The sequence below is a fragment of the Rhinolophus hipposideros genome, assembly GCF_964194185.1.
Source record: "Rhinolophus hipposideros genome assembly, chromosome: 25".
Taxonomy (NCBI): domain Eukaryota; kingdom Metazoa; phylum Chordata; class Mammalia; order Chiroptera; family Rhinolophidae; genus Rhinolophus; species Rhinolophus hipposideros.
Window position 1 is genome coordinate 26,974,203 of NC_138071.1, and position 23,015 is coordinate 26,997,217.

Sequence of the window (23,015 nt, forward strand, 5' to 3'; positions counted from 1 at the left end):
AGGTCTCAGTGGGAAAGGATGGACGCGGAGGTAGGTTACGTGGGAGGAGATGGTGTGTCCCGAGGAGCTCCTAAGGAGGTGAGTGACCGTCCCCTTTCGTTTCTTTGCATGTCCTTGTACTATAGACAGACAAGGCAGTACCCACGCTGGGGCAGTGAAACGGAACTCAACTCTGGCTGAGGATCGAGGAAACACAACTTTCCCAGTCCCTCTCAGGGGTGCAGACAGACACAGACAGAGGCTGATGGATCCATATATACAAACTTTACACAAAATAAATAAGGAGCTGTGATCCGCATGGCGAGGCCTCGCCCTGGATTCCTCCCACCCGTCAGAAGTGATTCCAGGAACCTTTCAGGCCCTCGGCGTTTTAGAACCCACCCCGTCCCCAGGAGTCCCCCTCAGTCCCAATGGGAATCCGAGCCCCTGGCACCGTGACGCCCCGGTCCTGAGGGTCTCTGATACAGGCTCAGGGCCAAGTGCTCACACCTCAGGTGGCCAGGAGAGCAGCCCTGGAGCTAAGTCCTTTGCCATCAGAGCCCCCTGCCCGGGCACAGTCACAGTGGGAACCCCTCTGGGCTGCAGAACCACCACCCAGTCTCAGAGCAGGCACAGTGCTTGGGAGGCGTGTCAGGGCCGGGTCCCCTGTTCCATCTGTTGGTGCTGGCTCTGCACGGCAAACCGGTTGACATGCACCGGTATGGGTACCACAATCTTGGGGTTTCTTACGGGCTCTCCAGAACGGCTGCTCACGTTGCCAGCTTTGATGCGCTTCCACTTGGCCCTCCGATTCTGAAACCAGATCTTGACCTGTACCTCACTGAGCTTGAGCGCGTGGGCGATCTGGGAGCGCTCTGTCAAGCTCAGGTATTTCTTGCAGTGAAACTCCTTCTCCAATTCCAAGAGCTGCTCACTGGTAAATGCGGTGCGGCGGCGCCTGCTTTTGCCCCCAGGAGCTGTGACTCCTGCTGCCACTGGGGCTGTGTCCTCAGTGCCAGCCCCCAGGCTCCCCTTGAGTTTCGGTTTAGGTCCCAGAAGCACCCCTGGGCCCCCTCCAGAGCTGTCCAGGAAACCGTCGTCCTCACTGTCACCACCCGAGCCCTCTTCCTCCTGTTCGCTGCCTGCCGGGTCTCTCGCGGGGGCCTCCAGCTTCTCCTCGTCTGAGCTGTACACCTTCCCCTCTGAGGAGCGAAGACCAAGAAGGCAGGGAAAGGCAGACAGGTTGAAGGAGGCACGTGGAACCGTGGAACCGTGGCCGGACGGACAGCAGGAAGAGAGACAGACGTGGAGGGGGTGAGATGGAGAGGAGGGCAGACAAGGGCGGCACATCCAGGGTGAGGGGTGGGGAAGAGGTTCAGGGAAGACAGAAATGGGAAGAAAGGAATTAACCAGCACAGATTTCACTACAGCAAAGGGGGGCAGGCAGACATGTCTATCAAAGGAACGTAATCCCCGGGGCTGTCCCCTCAGCTTTCCCACCACCTGCATCTCATCCTGCCTACTCACACCGCCTGGGTTTCTGCAAACCCAGACCACGCAGCCTCGGCCCAGAATGAAGCCGTGGACCTGGCTTAGGAGCCTTTCAGTTGCCGTCAGCAGGAGTGGGCGACGTAGGACAATCTACCTTTGCGGGCTAGAGGGGCACATGGAGGCTGTTGGTCTTTTATTATCCTAGGAAGCCTCATCCAGCCCAGTGGGGAGAGCTACGTGTGGACCTCTGTTCTGTCTCCCCTCCTTCCCTCACTTAGATCTAGAATCATAGAATCTCATTTCCAGATGGGAACTTGAGGGTCATCTGATTCCCCACCCTACTCCCAAAATCTGGGTCCAAGAAATGTTATTCAAGGACCTAGGAGTCAGAAGGTTTCCTTACTGCACCCCCTTCCCAATTGTCCTTAATCAGACCATCCAGCCCAGAATGGGGACCCCTCCCAGCCAGATGGCCCGATGTTTCTTCCAGTTACTTAGCCCCCCGAAGCCTCTTTCAGTCTTTCTCCTTATTTCAGAATGACGTCATCACTTTTCCACCTCCCCTCTCCTAGTCAAGATTGCTGAGCAGCAGCACAGCTGCTTTCTGTTCAAGTTCAAAATCCTGAGGATCCTGAGCTTGATGTCAGCTGGGAACACAGAAAGAATATGGGAAGAAACAGAACTGCGGCAAGGAAAAATATAGAGGGTAAAAAGGGAAGTCTCATTTAGATCACTGATTGTTTGTAATCACAACCATATAAACATGTTAACCCACACATAATTCTAAACTTTAATTCAACCATTGGGTTTATTCTTAATCCACTGATGTTTTTGCCAGATCGGCAAATAACGCATTACAAATGTTTTCAGTGTTTGAACTTCACAAAATCTCTTGTTTTCTGCCCAAAGGACCAATAAGTAAAACAGCAAAAAGTCAAAAGAAAACCAACCAACAGGAACGAGAACAAGAGAAAACGGATAATCCGTAAACTGAATAGCTCCTGACCATCGAGGTCACTGAGTAAAGGTGGGCAGGACTTCACAAATGTGGGTGTGCATTTACACTCACCACATATCACATGCACACTCACGAGCACCCCGTGACTGAGAATACAACCCAAAACAAAATCACTTCAGGGAACGGTGAAATGCCGTATGAGAGAAAAGGGGTGTGCACGTGGATACGTGGCTAGAACCCCTTTCAGCACACAGAGCTGACCTCTAACCCCACCCCCACCTGCCTGAGTGCCAGCAGGGCCTCCGGGACCAGCGCTGTCGCTGCCAACCCCCCCCCCCCCCAGGGTTGGCCCTTTCCCCTCACTGACGCCCCGATGCCTCTCCCTCCAGGGCCACGCTGACATTTCCCTTAGAGGCCAGAACCCTCGGTCCATGTCCAGATCCCACCTCCATCTCGGTCTGCTGCTTCACCCCTCAAGTGTATTTTTACCCCCCAGCCCACCTTGTATCCCTGTAGTGCTTCACTCTTTATGTCACCTTCTCAAAACCCACGCGGCCCACCCCAGTTCAGCACAGCCCCCTCCTCTACTGTTTCCAGCAGCAACTGGTCTTCCTTCTCTCCTTCCCAGCCGCCCAGCTTCCTGTGCTCCGAGAATGCGCTCCTCAGGACATGCCTCTCACCACCCCCTGCTTCCTCCGTCTCATCCCCGGCCAAATCCTTTTTAGTTCCTGCAAGACTCATCGCCTAGGTTTCCTGCTTCATGTGTCAGGGCTCTTCCCCAACACTAGTTGCCATGTCCACAGAATGCAAACTCAACATGTCGCAGACGGAACTCGCCGTCTTTCTCCCAAGCCAGCTCTTGCCCCAGCTCCACACCCAGATCTTTCCCATCTCAGGCAACTCCACCCTCCCTGTAGTCCAAACCTTTGCTCTCTGACAGCCCAGGCCCGACCCACCAGTGGGTACTGGTCGTGAGTGCTGCTGCCTGTAAAATACACGCGGACTCTGACCTCTTCTCACCACCTTCTCTGCATCCAACTAGTCCGAGCCACCTCTCCCCTGGTGCGCTGACATTTCCTCCAAACTGCTTTCCCTGCTTCCGCCCTCTCCCCTTTCCCCAGGTTCTTCTCTGGAATATTGTACGTCCCCTTCAACTAGAGTTCGGCACTGGCTCATTCCGTAAAGTAAAGGGCTTTATCACTCTTTTAAAATTAAAATTCTCAGTACTCCCCACCTCTGCTTTATTTAGTGCTATAATACACGTCACCAACTTTGTTTATGCATTTTATTGGCACTCTCTCTCTTCTCATTAGAATATAAACTCCATGAAGGTAGGGATTTTTGATACAGTTTTTCACGGCTGTATCTTCAGCATCTAGAAAATTACCTGCACAGAGTAGGCACTCAATAGATATTTGTTAACTAAATAAACTATTCCCAAGCCTTGCTCTGTCTGTCTGTCTGTCTGTCTCTCTCTCTCTGTCCTTCCTTTCCCAAGCCTCTCCTAAGATATTCCCTACCTATATCCCACCTCATCCCAGCTCCAGTGCCCCTGAGACATTCTCTCCATGAGTATTATCCTGCCCACTTTTCAGGATACCATCTGATCTCACAGTATCTGGAGAGGAACCCACATGGAATGGGAATCTATATGCGATCGACCTTATGCTAAAAAAATGAAGGACAATCTCCAACATTATTACTACATCCTCTAACTTTTAACTTAAAACATGGTTTGTAGTAAATAATCACAGAAAAAACAAAATCTTGGGAAAACTCGGACCAATATTACAATATTTTAAACCGCTGCTAAAAAGGCAGCAACTGGATTTTAGGGCTTGAAGGATGAAATCATTTAGCACAGCTTGGGGTACCCAAGGGCTGTCCAATAAATCTAAATTGATGATGATTGAGATGAGGCTCCCAGGTTCCTTGATCTGGCAGGGCCCTCCTGAGATCACATCATCCATCCCTCTGTCTTCAGACAGATCCCATAAAATCAAGGCCACATAAGCGGGCCACCCTCAGTGCTGCTTTTAAAGCCAGACAAGAAGCACAGGTTCACAACCTCTCGTGGTTACTTGATCCCAGTGGGATACTGAGCGGCAGGGACAAGAGTTTTTCTCTGAGCCTTTATGATCATGACACTGAGGGCTCTGATAAGCAACTCTTGGAAGGAGATGGGGGTGGGACAAAGAAGAAAGCAACCCAGAGGGGAAAATACAGCTCCATGAGAGTATGGGACAGTGAATGGGACCGAGGAGGAGTGGGAGAGAGAAGGAAAGCAGGCAGAGGAGTGAGGCACGAGAGAAGTAGGGTAGACATAGTGGCGGAAGAATTAAATGACAGAGGAATTGAAAGAGCTAAAAAGTTTAGAGATGAGAGAGAGAAAATAGGGGAACAAATCAAGAGGAAAAAAGAGAGCAAAAAGCTTTTTTATTTTTGAACCCCACCCCCCTACCTTTTTCACCCAAACATTGATCCATTTGGAGCAAAGCAAAACATTTTGGCCCTGCCATTTACTCTACTCCACCAACAGTGGAGTATGTTAGAATGCAATACAACACGCAAGGTGATAGGAGCACATTCAGAAGAACTGAATGAGCAATACAATCCTTTATAACCAATCCTTTACAACCAATCCTCTGCAACAAATCCTTTACAATATAGCAATCCTGAAACAGCTGACTATTTTCTCTTGAATCAGCTAAGAAATAAATGCAAACTATTTTATCTGATTTGTAATGAATATTAATCACTAATGTAATCAAACAAAATAAAAAGTTGCACATAGACAAATGTGTTATTGACTAAAAATGGACAGAAGCAAATCTTTTTGATAAAATTTCTATTTGCAAAATGTGATGTAGAATAATTGGGATTGGTAGATATAATGTCACTAAAAGTATTTCTAATTATAGATGCCCCAACTGGTTGATAGGAACAAAAAACTTGATCAACAAACCAAGACTTCATCGAAAATTTTACATGGGCAATAATGATTCTGATGAGAATAATTTAGCAAAAGGAAAATTTTTAGTTGGAAATGATTTGACTGTACTTGGTATGTAAGCCAAACAGATCCAAAGGTTCTGTCCTTTGTGTATGAACATATTATTACAAGTAACAGAAGAGTAGATTGAAGTTTCAACTTGTTCCCTGTGGGCAGGTCGAGAGTCAGTGAAAAAAGTGTGATGTCTGCCCAGGGGGGTAACCGTGGGGCAGACTGGTTATTAGGAAACATTCAGAGTTCATTGTGAATTCTTCCGGTGGGATACTATTACCCTAAGTACCAGAAATCACAAGGTTTGAGCCACAAGTACTCGTCAAGTCCATGCCAGGGAGTTAATCCCACTCGAGAGAACAGCGCTCAGGCTCCAGGGACGTGCTCACAGGGGGCCTGCTTCCAAGAGGAAGGGAAGCAGCTCCACAGATACAGAGAAGCCCCATCTTGGTAATGGGTCCAGTCAGGCTGGAGAAGAAATCAAGGGCCAAAGAATCCATGGCAGGTATTTTCCAGTAGAAAGAATCAACAGCATCAGGCTCGTGCTGTCTGGAGGGAGCGTTCCCCAGCTGTGGTCACCAAGGATGGTGGGCTGGAGTTCTGGTGCAGAAAAGCACCCTGGGAGTAGAAAACCATGTTAGATCCCAGCTATGGGAACATACGAGTTCCTGTGCTGTCCCTCATCCACCCTGCTCTGTTCTAGTTGATATAAAATCAATAGTCTTTATTATGCACGGAAGAGAAGTCTCTCCCCCATTCCACTCAGTTCTCACTTCCCTTCGCTCCACTTCAAAACAAACTGGCTTCACAGCCCCCAGCCACTCTCAGGACAGAGTCTCCTGAGTCTCCTCATCAGGTCAATGACTCAGCTTCCTAAATACAGAACCAATTTTTTTTGGGGGGTGGGGGGATCAAAGGGTGGGAGGAAACCCAGGTCATCCCTCAAAAAAAAAAAAGAGAGGTACATTTGCCACCCCTCTCATTTCTAACTCCTCATCTCACCATCATGCCCAACACAGAATTATTTCTCTGTTCTTTCAAGAGACAGTACTTTCTCCCATCGTTTACAGCAGCAACGAACTGACTTTCAGTTGGCTTTTCACTCATCCCCATGCCTTTCATGCCTCCGTGATGCTATTGCTCCTTCCTATAATTTTAGGTACCAGAAGGAACATTCATTTTCACTTTTCTCTATTCGTCCCATGACTCTGCGGCATACTTTACTCCAGGTCGGCGTGAGAATGTTCTCTCCACCGCTGTCATCCAGAGCCTCTCCCATCTTCAGAACAAGTTCAGGGCAATTTTCCCAGCAGTCCAAGTTCAGAGCTCCTCTCACGGCAGACGGACGTTATTGTTGCCTCTATGAGCTTTAGCCTTCCCCAAACACTTTCACATGCATTATTATTTGATCTTCTCACTCAAGTTGGAGTAGACCTATTTATTAGTAGTAGTACTGGGAGACTAGTAACCTTATTTTCAGCTGAAGATACTGAGTTTCAGAAAGATTAAATGATTTTCCTAAGTCGTACAGCTAGGGACAGGGCCATGCCTAGAAACTTGGTCTCCTAAATAATCAATGCTGTTTTATCCTTTGCAGTTTTATCCTTTTATCTTCTTTTCTCCTCCCACTCGAAATACAAAGCCCTTTCCCCGATGCCTCATCAGATAAATAACCTTCCTATCAAATCCAGTTTTAGTTTAGATCTCATCCCTCTCACTTATCACCACAGAGCTCTAGCCTGATTACTATCTTCCCCTCAACATTCTCCGAGAAGATTCTTAAAATTTCTATCGGAGAGGCAGCACTCACCAAATTTCACCTCGGTCCTTTAACAGGCTATTCCTCTCCTCATTTCCCAAAACAAAATTCCCACCAGATCTTTCTCGTATTTTTTTTCCTGTCATTATTGGTTTCTATAATGTAATCTTACCAGTCAACGTTCCTTTTATTTAGAAACGCATTTTCACATTTGAAAAATAATATTGCCAAACTATGGAAACAGCTTTGTTTTATTTTTAATATCAATTTTCTCTAGCTTCTAGTTTGCAAATGTCTCCCTCACCGGTCAAGTACAGCTCTTTCTTGTTCATGAATCAGCCTCGTTGAGAAACAGAAATTTTCTGCCGTCTTCCTCTCTCTCTCCCTTCCTCATTAGAGAGCTCTTTTTTCAGAGCCGCACTCCTGGTATTTCTTCTGTCACTCCTAGGACTGCGTACCTAGCCCAGGAGAAGGCTTTCCTTCCTCATACTAAAAGGGAGTTAAAGGTATGCTTTCGTCATTCTTTCTGGTTGAGTTAGGTGTCTGTTTGGAGTTGGTTTTTGTCTGCCCAGTGCCCCCTTCCTTTAGGCACTGGGATTGTCAGTCACGTTTCTCCACCTGCATGACATGTAGGCATGGGACCTGGATCTGACCAATCTAAACATCCCACCTCCCTGGGGACCTGACTCAAGCTGCTTAATCAGTCATCCTAGGATATTACATGAGCTAGAATTCACTGGGGTCCCAACCTGGGGTTTTAAAAATGAAAAGCTGCCTATGCTTGTGCCACCTGCCTCTTAAGGAAAGAATGAGGTGAAGACACAGAGAGAAGCCAGGTTGAAAGTAAGAAAAAAAGACCTAACAACACTGTTTGTTTTCCTCATAGTCACGTGAATCAATAACTGTCCCTTTTTAGCTCAAATTAGAATTGAGCTACTGTCACTAGTAATGGAAAGAGCTCTGACTCCATACAATGTTCTAACTAGAAGTGACAATAATCGCATGACTCCAGGGGAAGCAAGCCTCCCCACCCTACTCCCACAACTCTCCCTTCCAAAATCATGTTTCCACATTCCCTGAAATTAATAACAGCACCTAAAACTCCAACAGCTTGAAATTCATTTGGACTTAAAAAAATCTCCTTTCATCCATCTGAGTGTGAATTATTTTAATCCAATGGCTTTGCTCCTAACAAGTTGAGATCAGACATATGAAGGAATAGGAATTTTGATGAAGAAAAAAGGAGAGGTAATTTTTTCTTTTAATGGAGAGAAAGGAGGAACAGGCCCCCGGGGGACAGGGCAGGGCTTCGGGCAGTCTTAAGGTCTACAGAGAATGCTAAATGTCAGACAGGGAAGCCGAAAGGAGGGAGAAAGAGCCAAACGCAAACGTTTACTCTACCCCTATTAGATTCATACAATGTTCTCTCCTGGCAGTCTCCGTGTGAACAGTTCTCAGAATACAGCGCTCTTTCTATTATTCCCAGAAATATCCATCCTCATCAGTAGAGAGAGTGTCACCTACCCTACACAATTCCTAGGGAAGATGTCTTCCCAAACTTAATTCCTGGGAAAGCTTCCCATCCATTTCCAGAGCAAGGAGAACACGGATCATTTCTTTCACACCTAGTACTTTAGGATGCTGGACAAATATCTCCTGATTTAATCCTTAATTCTGTGAGATAAGTATTGTTGCCCTTATTTTACTGGTGAGGAAACTGAGACTGCAGAGGTTAGTATTTCATGGTAGGTCACAAGAAAGAGGTTAGTATTTCATGGTAGGTCACAGGAAAGGGTGGCTAGCGCCAAGATCTGTATTCAAAGCCCGTGCTCGTTCCTCTGCACGACACCACATCTCTTTGTTAACACTGAATGAAAAAGAGGCTGAATTCTAATGTCACCCTATCATAAATACTGTACCCATTGGACAAATAATATAAAAGGCCAGCACTGATTCCACTCAGAAACTGTTTCCACAACGCACCCTTTCTTTTTCTCCCTCCCTCACGGGCATTGCTTTCTTCCTCACCAGGTAAAATCAGTCACAATTGATTCTCAATCTTTTGGGCCTGCAGAAGAGCTACTCCCACCTTTCTCAAATGTTTTTCTCTCTCATTTCTCCTGAGGGCTGTACACAGCCATAGCTCAGGTAACATGGCCCCGAGCCACAATGACAAAGCCTTAAAGCTCAGCCCTGGTTTCACCTCAAGATGTACATACCCCAGCCTCCCTCTTCCTCGTCAGCCCCCACGACAACTCAGCACTGAAAAGTGTAGAATTTGCCCCAATCCCTATGCTCCAGACGCTTGTTTTTTTTTTAAAGGAAACAATTCATGAATAAGGGTATCCTTATAGATAAAAACAGAATTGTAGAGCTAGAAGCAACCTTACAGATCATCTAACTCAAACCCCTAATGTTACCGAGGAGGGAGGTAAGAGAGAGGTGTGATTTGGCCAAGACCACTCAGTCCCACACTTCTAGTATCTACATATAATGTATAGAACACTTCGTGCCTTCACTCTCAGGATAATTTCCTCCTCCTCTCTCTTCCCAGGATATCGCTGCCTCACTTCTCTTCCCATGGCTCCCAATACAGTTCCATCTTCTCCATTACTTCTATTATAATACCATTTCCTCCAGAATTCAGTCAAGAAACCCATCTCCCATTACCCCCAGTTCAGAACCAGTAGCCTGTTTCTCCTGTTCTCATTTTTCACACGTGCTTTTTCCTCAGAACCCTTGTCTCTGCCCGCCGGTCTCCCCACTTCTAATACAGATTTTGTGTGTGTGTCGTCGCTGAGATTATTCCTTTCCCTCCCCTGAAGAGACCAGGATGTAGACGCTGCTTCATTGCAGTGCAGGGCTCTCCCTGCCTCCCACAACTTAATTCCACCTGAGTAGGTCATCTTCTGTCCCACCAAATTGCAGCATCTCTTCTCTCTATTAGGCACATCACCATTTCTTTCACGTGACTCAAAGCTGATAACTTTCCCCCAGCGTGATCATATTTCCAATGAAATACCCTACCCTCTTCTTTCTGACCCCTCATCCACCCCTCTTTCGACTCCTGTGCAGCTGTGCGGCACCACTGCATAGACAGCTCTGTCCTTCCCACTGGTCCCAATCCAAGCTGTCTTCTCTCCACCTCAGCACGGGGGCATCTCCCCATTCCCTCCAGATGACAGTTCTCTCCCACCACTCTCTTTATCATCCCTGTTTCAATCTTGTCCTCTTTTTGAACACCCACTCCATTACTTCTCTCATTTCCATTTCCTAATTCCCGGTTTCCCTGCAAAGATTCTTCTTTCCCCATTACTTTTTTAAGGCAAAATTCTTTCCTACCTGTAGCTTCCCATTGTAACATCGCTCTCAATGCAAAGCATTGCTCGTGTTATGCTCTTCCTTCTTTCCAATGAAGTATTTCCCCCTCCTCATTCCAATTACTGCCTGTCTTCCATTATTCCCAGTACAGACTGTTCATGCCCATGATGCTAAGAATAACCCTGATTATTTATAATACACATCTCCATATTTACATATGTCACTGCAGAGGGCCCTTCTCTCTCCCACTGCTTGGGTGTTACCTGCACTGTGGTAAAGGGCATCTCAGTATCCCATTCCAATCCTAATAAAATTTTCCCCGTCATTTCTGAGCTCGCTGTCTCTCTCTCTCTCTCTCTCTCTCTCTCTCTCTCTCTCTCTTTCACCAGGGATTTTTAACCTTTTCTAAGCCATGAACTCCTTGGCAGGTTGATAAAATCTATAATGCTTTTACTTGTGTAACTTAAAACCCATAGGATTATATTAGAGGCCAATTGTGTAAACATACAGTTAGCAAACATTTAAAATAAATGTATGATATAATCATATATGCTTCTTTATTAATTCATTAAATAAAAAGATGCCTACAAAGACTAGAAATGTATATGAAAATATCTGTGATTTCAATTGGTGACAAAAATCTCCGGTACGACGGAAACTACAGTGGTTTCTGGCCTACATTTATAATTAAAGGAAGTGCTAAATTTTAGTTAGAAATTAATAAAGATGTAATTTTCCCCCACCCATAATTAACAGATCCCCTCACACGAGGTTCATGGAGTCCATATTAAGAACCCTACTTTAAATACGAAGGCTCCAAAAATAAGCTTTTATTCTGTGGAATTGAAAGGAACATTAAAAATCATCTGAACCAAAACTTTTATGTTACCGATGACGAAACTGAAGCCTAGAAAAGTTATAAGACTTTGAATCTCCTAGAGTGTCCTGAACATACTAAGCCCATAAGAGGCACACAATACACGTTCCCTGCATTGAACTAAGGGACTGGACACAATTGCCTGGCTAATGAGTGACGTGAACCCTAAAGAAGAGACTGGAACCCATGTGTCGTGCCTCCTAGATAAATGTTGCTTCCCTCACATTAAGTTAATGCAATGTTTGCCTTTCTTTAAATGTCGGTGGAGCAATCACTCTCACTCGTCCTCAACATTTTTTTGGAAAATACACCCCACTTCCAAGGAAAATCTCCCTCCTGTTTCTGATCACAGAACTCTGATTCCACATTACATTATCATTTCCTGTGTTTCTCTCATGAGTAAATATATCTTGAGAGTCATAACAGATACCTATTCAGAAATTAACTGATGGTCACCTCAGAGGGTCTCTAGCTACAATCGGGTGCTTAGCTTACAGCAATCAGCATTCAAACAGGAAGTTTCCCTGGTCTTCTGGCATGGTTTCCATTATTGTTGCCAATCTCCATTCAGAAATTGGCAAATCTTTTTCTGCTTAGTTTTTAAAAATAAAGTTCACTACACTGCCTTCTCTCAGGTCTGACCCATCATGTTCTCTTCTCTATTATCATCTCAACTACAAGTGTTTTCTTCACCACACTCACCTGGCATTATCTTCCATATCGATCTCTCGCTATATTTGTATCATCCATCCAACAATTATATATGGAGTATCTCCCATCCCTCACTTCTTAAGTATTTGTGTCCAGGCAATCCAACTCTTTTCTCCCTGAATGAATCACTACTCTAGATACCCCCAATGTAAAGGTTTCTTCTGCATTTCTCCAAACAGACAGCTCTTTTCATCACCCCCCAGCACATAGCATCCCCTTAACCCACTGTCTGTGTGATGTGTATTTGTACCACATCTCCACAGCGCCAAGTTAACTTCAGTTAACTCTCAGTCGGAGCTTACACGCACCTTCACACGGAACACCCTCTCTGCCCATCCCACTCGAGGCAGAATTCTCTTTTTTTCCTGCCATTTAGAGCTCACGGCTCTCTTCTCTCCATTATTCCTAACATCGAGAACTTCACTACCCACTACCTCTTATTTCCTCAAAGCTCCTTTTCCCCCATCACTTTCACATTACTCTTCTTATAACTCCCTAGAGTTGTCATGTGGAATGTGGTCACCACTGGTCAATACATGGACCGTGTCAAAAATGGCTCGTCCGAATTGAGTTGTGCTGGAAGTGTCAAATACACACGGGACTTCAAAGACTTAGTATGAAAAGAGGATCTAAAACATATCATTAAACATTTTTATATTGACTAATGCTGAAATAACATTTTGGACACATCAGGTTAAATAAAATATTAATTTCAACTGTTTTTATTTACTTTTTATATGGTTTTGTTGTTGTTGTTGTTGCTTTTGAGGAGGGCACAGCTCACAGTGGCCCATGAGGGGATCAAACCGGCAACCTTGGTGTTAATAGCACCACGCTCTCACCAACTGAGCTAACCGGCCACCCCATAAAAATTTTTAATTACATAAATCCTTGCTAGACAACACTACTCTGGACTTTTCTGTTGATTCATACGTTTAAATCTTCCCTACTAATTCAAAATTCTTTTCTCTTTCATCACGCCTACTGAGATACCTTCCCTGATTATACTCAATGCTCCTCACACTTGAAACATAGATTTTCAATCTACTATTCTCAATGCCTTTTCCACCCCATTATTTCTGTTCATAGTATTTCTTTGTGCCTAATATAGCTTCTACCCCTGCAATCAAATCATAATAAAGTTCTGTTTTTTTTCTTCATCAATTCTAGTAGGGTGGTAGCTGTCTGAACTCTCAGCAAAATTTAAAAAAAAAAATAGTCCTAACGATTCCCAAGAAAAAGAACTTCACTTATCATCCTCCAAATTGGCCTATCTTCACTATAATTTCATTTAAAGGGGCTAGTAACTGTAAAACACTAGACTAATGTAAATTAATAATTTCAGATCAATGTCACCCATTCACACCAGGACAGCAATTCCTCTTCTGTCATTTGAAAAATAGCTTTCTTTCTCCAAACTCTTCTAATGTTAAGGTTTCAATCCGATTATCTGAGCAGAGAAGTCTCTTATTTCATGCTAAGTACTCTAATACATTTTCAAAATGGAGTGTTCGTTTTTTCCCACCATTTTCAGCATGGACCATGTGTCATCACTCCCCAAACTGATTTTATGTCCCACATTTCTGGAATTGCCTTTTCTTTTAAGGAGAAAATCAAGACTGGGGAGGTAAGTGGGCATGAATGGCATGGTGAGGAAGAGTTGGAGAGTTTGTCCTGAGAGTGATAAGTAGCAGTCACAGATAAGATCTCTCCCTCATTATTCTCTTGGAATGTTTTTTCTGAAATCTCTCTGTACTGCTCTGCACCAGAAGCCCCGCTATAAACCTTTCATGTGTATCTCTTCCCAATACGAATGATTATCTTAACTCCAGCACCTCTCATCATTCTTCCTCTTTAGAAGGTCTCCTTCCCACCGTTCTTAGCAAAGAAATTCCTTGTCTTTATTCCAACTATTAAGTCTTTTTTTTTGCATCCAACATTTTCCTCAGATGATGATTTTTCCTTCATCATTCTATATATATAAATTCCAGTTTCACATCACTCTCAGTATTGAAAAACCTTTTAAAAAATTTCTCCTAGTGTTGAAAGTTTTTCATTTCCTACTAGTATATTTATTCAGTTCCCTCCCAGTTCTCTCAAGACAGAACTCTTACACACACACACACACACACATACACACACACACACACATTTCTAATTCAGAGATATGGTTCCCTTTTCATATGGCCCAGGTTTGTACATATATCTTCCAATAGACAGCCCTCTCTCACATTCTCTCTTTGGATAATCTGGATATACAGCTCATTTGTTTGTTCATTTCTTTATTCTTATTTCCTCAATATCTTTCTTCTGTTCTTTTCCTCCACTTATTCCTTTCCCTGTCTCTCAATGTCTTGTTTTACCATCACTATTCTACCTGCTTCAGAAGAGCCCCCATTTTACAAATGGGTAAAAATCAAAACTGAGGGGAACCTGCAAGAATAGGACAAGTTGCTTGTCCTGCCATTGTTTGGGCATATTCCCCCTTCAGTTCCCTTCTAGTGGAGTGTCTCTGTCCTCTCCCTCAGCTCATCTGGTTCCCAGGTGTGTCTGGTCCTTCCTCTAGCTTCCGTTGCCTCCAAAGCCATCCCTCTGATGGCCTGCATTACGCTCTTTTCTGCCTTAGGACTATCCTATTCCAAAAATCCTTCTGATCCTTTCTTGTTCTGATCATCCTGCTGGCTGCTCCCCACCCCCCCACACTCTGGCCTTTTAATCTCGTGGACATTTCCTCCCACCTTCCAGCTGCTCTATCATTTCCTTTTGATATTCCTTAGGAGATGCTGCTCACACTTCAGTTGCTTGGTCCTCCTGGTCCAATCAGTACGGAAAATAAAAAACAACAGCTGAATGCCCAAAGCCAAAACGCCTGGGACTAAAGGGGAAAAGGAGAGGAAGACGGGGCTCTATGACGGGCTCTATAACAGCCCTTGGGGTCTGGAAGAGTGATTAGCCCTTTGGTCAATTTCAAGGAAGGGCTCAGGAAACCTATCACTGGGAATTGCCCTTTCCTGGCAGAGGACAAAAAGACTATCGCCACCTCCTCCTCATCTCTGCTAGAGTCAGCAGGTGGGGTCACTTCCACCAGCTAAGCTGGATGCAGCAAACAGTTAAGCAGAGGCAGATCCATCCTGATGCGAAAGAAGTTTAAGCTTCAAGAATCCCACCCTTGCAGGAAGCCCCTATTTTTAACTAGGGTCCACCAACTTGTATATGCTTTGTATGTCAGCACACCTGGGTCTGCCCCTGCATAGAGAAAAGCTTTTCTGGCTTCCAGGGGTTAAGGACCAATAAATGGGGAAGCCAGGAGGCCTCCAAGTAGATTGATTTTAAAGGGTTCAATTGAATACATCCTGCCTCTAGTGAAGAGGGCATTCCCCCATGGAGGACCCAGGGTTCCTGAACTAGCTCGTAGCCGAATCCCACTAAGGTTCCAGAATCTTAGCTGAATTCCCGACTCCAGGCCTTTGGGCCCCACCCAACCCCACCCACCCCTGCCTTTAGCCTCTCTCTTGGCCCCCAGTCAGCCCTGGTCCAGCAGGTGCCAGGACCCCTGACAGCTAAGGTTTCCTTGGGCCCACGACTCGCTGCTCAGTTCTTTAAGGCTTAGCTCTAAACCTGCCAATTCAGAAGTGACGTCTATGAGTAAGATGAAGGTATGTCACCAACAGGATTACCTCGGCTGTAAGACGCTCTCTTTGCCCCTGGTCTCACAGAGCCCATTTAGGGTCAACACGACCTTCCCCTCGGAAGCCAGAACGTGCCCTCCCCCTTAGAATTGACAGCTGCCCCAATGTACCCTCAACCTGGGGTCTTGCTGCTCTCCCCAGGAATCCCACACTTGCGGCTTCTCTATTCCCCGCAGATGAGAAAAAGGAAGGGATTCTGGAGAGGAGACCCAGGAGAGCAGAGACTCCAGCACTAGAATGCTGGGAGGACAGGCACAGACTTGGCAGGGAGCCCCGAGAGGTCGTCGGTGAGGCTTCAGGCGCCCTGGAGGCCGAGCGGGGCACGGCTCTGGGACCTAGAGGTGCCGTGTCCGCACGGAGCTGGCGATGGGTCCGCAGAGCCCACCCCCTGCGGGCCTGGGAGCCCAGGGCTCCGGGCACGTGCGGGCATTCCGAGCAGGCTGCCGTCCGGGGTGTCCGCGTCCCAACCTCCCGCCAACGCCCGGTCGGCCCCTGCACTCACCCGGCAGACTTGGGAAAGTCTCTGAGAAGTGCGGCTGCGGGGGCGGGGGGGCTTCTGCCACTTTCTCCCGGGCGGGCAGCAGCTCGTCGGCTTCCAGCCCGCCCTCTGCGCGTCGGCCGCCCGGCTCGGGGTGGTTTCGCGCGGCGGTGGCAGCGGCGGCAGCAGCGAGCTCCGGGGGCCCGTAGAAGGCGTCGGGCGGCTCGGCGAAGCTGGGCAGCGCAGTGGTCAGCGCCACCATGGAGGGCACGGCCTGGCCCAGCCCCGCGCAGAAGGTGTTGGTGAGGCGGCCGGCGAAGGAGGCCAGCGGGGCGAGGGGCGGGAGGCCGGCCGACAGCGGCGCGGGGGCCAGCGCCTGCGGCAGCACGAGCGGCCGGTAGGGCATGAACATGGGGTAGCCGGTGTACAGCAAGTGGCCGGAGCGCGGCGGCGGCGGCCCGATCAGGGAGTCGATGGAGAAGGCAGCGCCCGGGCCGCCCCCCCCGCCCCCGCCGCTGCCCCCGGGGGCGCCCCCGCCTGCGGCCCGCTGCATGGTGCCCGGAGCTGCGGCCGCCCCGGGGCACTCCCCTCCGGGCGCCCCGCGCGGACACGCAGGGCTGGCTCCTGGGCTCCCGGCCGAGGTGCAGCGGGGCGCGGGCTCGGCGCAGTGTGGCTCCGGCGCCGCGCGCCCTCTCTCATAAGGAGGGAGGGGGCGGGCGAGCGGGCGGGCTGGGGGTGTCGCCCTCCGGACTCATCCATCTTCCTCAAATTACGCTTCACTTCCTCCCTCCGCCCGCCGCCGCCGCGCCCGCTCCCGCTCCCCGCGCAGAGCCCGTTCCCAGCGGCCCCGCCGGCCGGCCCGGGACCCCGCCCGCCCCCCGCGGCCCAACCAACTATTATTAATGGAGATTGATGAGGCCGGACACGCCGCTTTGTGAAACTTTGCGGCCGCGGAGAAGGCGGCTGCAGCTGTTGGGCCGCTGCCCCTCCCCCGGCCAGCCCGCCCCCCACTTTGCCCAGTGGGCCGGGGCGCGCGCGGGGCGCCGGCGGCGGGCAAAGAGGGCGAACCGGGAGGGACGGGCCGACCGCGGCCCCCGGGCCAGTGTCCCCACGTGTCTCTCCGCCCCTGCCGCCCCTCCCCGCTCCTGGGCCCAAGGACTTGGCGGCCTGAACCGTAAGCCCAGGCGCTCAGGCGGGACAGGACCTCGGGGCCCGCTCGGCCGCGAGGCACGGACGGCAAGGGGCTCAGGGCCGCTGTACTGGGGCCCTTTCCCTCTTGGTCATTTCTTCCCAGCCCCATTCACACTCCGCTGGGCTCCCGTGCCATGGGCTCTGCCCCTTCATCCTCATCCCCTCTTTGGTCTCCGGGCTCCCTAATCCCTCTCTCTGGCCTCCTGGGTAATTTCCTCGAGGGCCCACACTATGCCAAGTACTTACCATTCCTCTCACCTTTCCCCCTCCATCTTTCTCCCATCCTTTCCATTCTTTCCCTTCCTCCTGCTCTTCCCTGACTTGCCCTCCTTTCTATCCCTATTCCTATTTGATTATTCCTATGGCTTATTCCCTATCCCGTGCTTATTCTATCCCCCACCCCCCATTTCTCACCTATGTCTGTATCTCTTGTCTGTCTATCTGTCTCCCTCCCTCGCTCTCTCTCTCCCTCTCTTCTGCTATTAATTTCCCTGATTGGCTCCCCAGCTCCAGCGCTGCTGATGAGCCCTATTCATTCCCGGGCCTGACACTCTCGACCTGCCTTGGCTGATTGCTGGGGGCTGGCCCCAGGAGAGCTGAGGAGCCCCAAGGGTCAGCAGCGCTAATTATCCGCTAATTGCCGATGACTCTGCTCACCTCCCTCATTCTCAGACACTGAAATGGTGGCGCCTTTTACCCTCCCCCCCCCTTCTGATTCCCAGCGGTAGAGTTGTCAATCCAGAGGCAAAAGTCACGGGCACTTTTGCTTGATGGGAGTCTCAGGTCAGTGGGCAAGAAAGACAAGACAGGCAACTCAACAGAAGAAGAGTGACCTGAGCTTCAGGACATAGAGTTTCAAGCCTGGTCCACTAAAATGGGGGACATCTGGTCACTGGGAAACTGTAATTCAAGTGAGGCCACGGAGAGCCAAGCTAGTCAAAATTAACAGTAGCAAGCCAGGCAAGTTTAGGAGGAGGATTTGGCTCAGGTGAGGAGGAAAATCTATGCCAAAGAGTCTCAGCGTTTCTGAGCCGAGACAGAGGAGGGCAGAAGGGAACTCTGGATCTCAGTGACATTTGTTCAAATCAGGAGTGCTGTATTGGCCTAGCGAACACCATTAAGGTCAGGCTCATGCACCCTGAAAGACACCACAGAGGGACAGAAGAGGGTGGGACCCAAGTAGGGAGTTGTCATTGGTTATGCTTGACGGACAATGCCTCAGAGAGGTAAAGGGAGAAGAGTGTGGTTTCCACGCCGTCCTGGTCTAGCTTGGGCTCTACGTTAAACTCAGTGAAACTTCGGAGAGAGAGTCTGGTGGGAAGACAGCGACAGGGAGGAAAGAAAAAAGAGGTGGCTTACCCTAGGTCTGGGAACCCAAACTCACTTCTAAAGTACGAGGGTAATCCTTGTACATTCTGCTAAAGATATTTTTCAGAACCCTTTGCTAAATTAACCAAGCACTTCGCAGTACCAATATGGAGACCCGACTTCAAAGTGTATTGTACTTAAAACGAGAAAGAGGTCAGTACTTGGTTTGATGGCTTTACAGTGTTGGATACACAATAGAGCCTTATTGAGTTGATAAATTATTGAGGGAACTTTGGGCTCCAATCACTGAAATGAAGCTGTATTAGTAACAGCACCAACCAAATAAAGCATGAAGGAAGAGCCGTTTCTAAAAGGAATTGCATTCTTTTTTTCTCTTTTTTTGCATAGGTAATAAAATCAGATAGCACAAAATTCCAAAAGCTCAAAGGGTATACATATTGAAACATGTCCCTCTCACCAGTCCCTTCATTAAAAGGCCACTTTAAAAGGTTGTCACTCTCTGGTGGGACAGAATGGATTGCGCATTGTCAAGGACTCAAGGTTAAAGACCCTCTGATCTTGAAGATGTATGTCACCTAGCTTAAGCCAAGAGCTTATTGCCCAGAACTACACTCAAGAAAGCGGAATCCTCCGTGCCAGACAGCACAGGCATAAAGCTTGTAACCAACAAATCTCAGTGGGCCACCAATTCTGAAATGAGGAAAGTGAGACCCCAGGACTTCGTTTTGCCCTGGTGTGGTGTGTGTTTGTTAGATACTGTATTTTATTATCCATTTATATCCTCTATCTGTTCCCTTGTCACGCTGGAGTTATGAAGTGTGACTTCTCATAGGCCTTCACATTCCGTAGCTAAACTAGGATAAAAGCCCTCATATACATAGTGGCAACTGAAGCAGCCCATATCCTTTCCCTGCACTTTCATGAACCGTGGAACTGAGGCCACACGGTAAATGGAACAAGCGGTGGCTACAGTAAAAAGACCTGGAGTTAAATTCCTGTTCTGACCCCTCACTGGGCCGTGTGACCTTGGCCCCTCTTTGCCTTAACTTCTCCATCTATGAGAGACAGCGATTAATATAATATCTACTCTGCTTAGTCAGAGAGCTGGTGCAAGGGTCAAGTGAATACCTTTCAAAATGAGTTCTTCCTATGTTAAATGGACCAAGAAGAGCAGGGTGGTCAACAATGGAAATCCCGCAAACTAGGGGCTCGCCAAAAGCTACTTCTTACTCTCCCATCAGTACCAAGGACAGAAGCTGTCGCTGTTAAATCTGAACAGAGGTGGCTACTTTCTTAACCGAGGGAAAACTGTGGTTCTCCTACTGAATCCCGAACGGGTCCATTGTGAGCAAGTGCCTCCCCTCACTGTCTAAAATGGAATTCTAAAATTGCTTCTTTAATTGTCCACGTACTCTGACCGGCCCACTCTCATTACTCCACCCATTGGGGAAGTGCTCCTACAGAGGAATTTTATTTTGACTCTGGGCTCTCTGTGTGTGCCTGTGTTGAACCCCATCATCTGGCCTCCCCTTCATGGATTGGGAACCAGCACCTAGGATGCGAAGAACGAACGAAGTATTCTAAAGTCAGAGCTAGTAGAGCTATACCCCCGCCTCACTCCTTGGCGGAAGAAAGTCCACTGACAGTGGGCAGCGTCGGGCCCTGTCCGCGGGCACCCTCTGGTGGCAGCAGAGCGCAACTGCATCACCGCGAGAGAGGTGCGGAGTACGTCAGCGCCCCCTCGCGTTAGTCAGGGAGACGCGCGGAGGGCAAAGGAACAGACCAGGTGAGCCGTCCGAGGACCGGCCGCGGGGCGCCGCTGGGTACTCAACGGTGAGCGCAGACTGGGCGCCGGGGTTGTACAGGAGAGTCTTAAAATGTAGCATCACGTGTGTAGGTTCATGTAGGTTTGCTGTGTTCAGGTACGTGGACCCTGTGTATCTGTTGCGTTCAATGTGTGCCGTTTGTGTGTGCGCACGTTACACGCGGATAGGTTGGTGGAGGGGAGGTCCGCGCCTCCAGTGCAGGGCGGAGTCCTCACGGAGGCGTGAAATTGGTTTGGAGCAAACACATTACGGAAAGCAATTACCGGGGAGAGGTTCTGGGCCCGCGGGACCCGCAGCCGGGAGGCGCGGAGGAAGCTCCCTGGCTTGCAAGTGTGTCTGGGTATCTGATCCCAGCAAGGACCTTCCTAACACTGGCCCGCGCAGGGGAGAACAAGTGAAGTTGGGCAGCAGGCCCTTACATTGACCACTCCAAACCGCCTTCCTTCCCTGGGCCCCTCCCTCCTTGAAAGGGCTCCAGATATGGTCAGAAGTCCTGACCCCTTGGTATCACTTTGGGAGAGGCACCCACCTTCAGTGAAGTCTTCCCAGGTGCCTGTCCTATTGCCTGCCTTCTTCTTCACACCCTCAGCTCCTGCTCCCACATGTCTTTTTCATAACCTTCATTGCCCCTTGCATTTGAACTAATTATTCACACACTTATTTTTCAGACTAGATGCAAAATTCACCGAGGGCAGGAACAGGTGTGTGTACACCTAGTGCCTAAAACCTGGCTCTCAGGAAGCAGAAAACAGTGTGGAGGGGATTCAACAGAGTTTCCATCAAAATGCACGCACAGGACTCTCAGAAAAGTCATCGCCTTGAGAGTCAGGATTCTCTCAGGACAGAGCTTTACACGTCTTTGACAATCCCACAATCCCACGGTGATACGCCCAGACCTGCCCTTGTCCCTGAATGCCAGATTCCTAGACCTTGCAACACAGCCTCTTCCAGCTGTCCCGTAGTCACTGCCACTGCATAGCTCCCAAATTGAACTTCTGATTTCCCCTGCCCCCTGCCCCTTTCTCATCTTCCCCACCTTAGCCACTAGCACCACCGGCCAGCTCGTTGTTCAGCCAACACCCTGGGAGTCATCCTGGACTGGGCGGCCTTCAGCCCCCTCGGTGTCCCCCACTGCTTCGCCACCTCTGCCTGGACCCCTGCAGGAGCCGCCCTATGCTCCCGGATTCTCCGCTTCTCCCTCCGCCCGCCAGCCAATCAGCAGCCAGAGCGATCTTTTGAACCCGAAATCAGCTCACGTCGCTGCCCAGCGCTTCCCCCACGCACCCACACGGCGGGGTCCTCCTGGCCATTCAGGCCTCAGGGGAAATGTCACCTCCTCAAGGGGGAGGCTTCCCTGTGCCCCAACCCCGAACAGCTCCCAGCCACTCCGTGTCAGCGCCGTGGGAGTTCCTCCAGGGGGCGTCTCACTGCGCTCCTGCCCGCGCTCGGCTGCGGGGCCCCCGTGGAGGGACCGGGCGCCAGGCCCTTGCGCGCCCAGCGCCTGCGCCGCAGGAGGCTCGCGAAGCCCCGCTCAGCGAGCGAGCGGACGCGGGGCGATGTCCCAGGCCCCGCGCGCTCCTGAGCGGGACTCACCGACGCCCCGCGGAAACTGCCTCCTGAGCGTCTCAACCTGCGCCCACGTGCCCCGGAGGTGGGGCCCGAGAGGACGCTCCACCGCTGCGGGCCAGGGCCTATCGGCCCGACCGCGTGTGGGCCGGAGCCTGGGCTCTGGGCGCCGACCCTCCCTCCAGTCGCGTGTCCGGTCCTTGCGCCTGGAAGCCCAAACCAGGTGGGTCATCCCAAGGCAGGTGGGGCCAGGTGGGAAGCCGGGCCCACGCGCCTCCGCCCCGCGTCTGCTCAGCTGCTCACTCTGACGCCCTGCGGGGCTCCTTGTAGTCTCGGCCCCGCCCCCGTCGCCTCGCAGGGTCCGGCCCCCCACCTCTCGCTCCCACCACTTGGCGGGAAAGTCGTGAACTCCAACGCGTGCACACTGCGGGGCCCTAGGAAATCTGCCCAGCAACCCTGTCGTCACGCATTGTAGTACATTTGATTGGCTGCTCTGCGGCTCCGTCACCTCCACCTCCCTCCTGTGTTAAGCCGGCTCGCGGCTGCGGGGGCTCCCTGCCTGTTTTCAGAAGCCTGGTACTGCAAAGCCCCTCAGGGACTCCCTCCTGTCTTGTTTTACAGATGCGGAAACGAGCCCAGGGAGGGGAAGAGACTTATGTTCTACCAATTAATGGAAAAGCCAGGACTAGAACCCAGGGGCATAACTCAGCTCAGCTCCTGCCGCCACAAAGAGAGGCAGGAACCAGGTGTGTATCTGGTGCTCCCTGACCTACAGGACAGCAGTAAGGAGAGTTGTTTGGAGTTTTGTTTTTCTAAAGCTGGATGTTCCACTCTCT

The 23,015-nt window shown here is 49.5% G+C and overlaps 1 protein-coding gene across 1 annotated transcript; it reads right to left on the minus strand.

Annotated features, from left to right (window-relative positions):
• Positions 1 to 630: 630 nt before the first annotated feature.
• On the minus strand, positions 631 to 17,022 carry GBX1 (gastrulation brain homeobox 1; the record flags this gene model as incomplete). The annotated part of the gene is made up of 2 exons (XM_081038334.1): positions 16,292 to 17,022; positions 631 to 1,181 (listed from the first exon to the last, which is right to left on the minus strand). The coding sequence occupies exons 1-2, from the start codon at positions 16,818 to 16,820 to the stop codon at positions 631 to 633; spliced, it is 1,080 nt and encodes a 359-aa protein (XP_080894460.1). The 5' UTR covers positions 16,821 to 17,022.
• Positions 17,023 to 23,015: the final 5,993 nt, after the last annotated feature.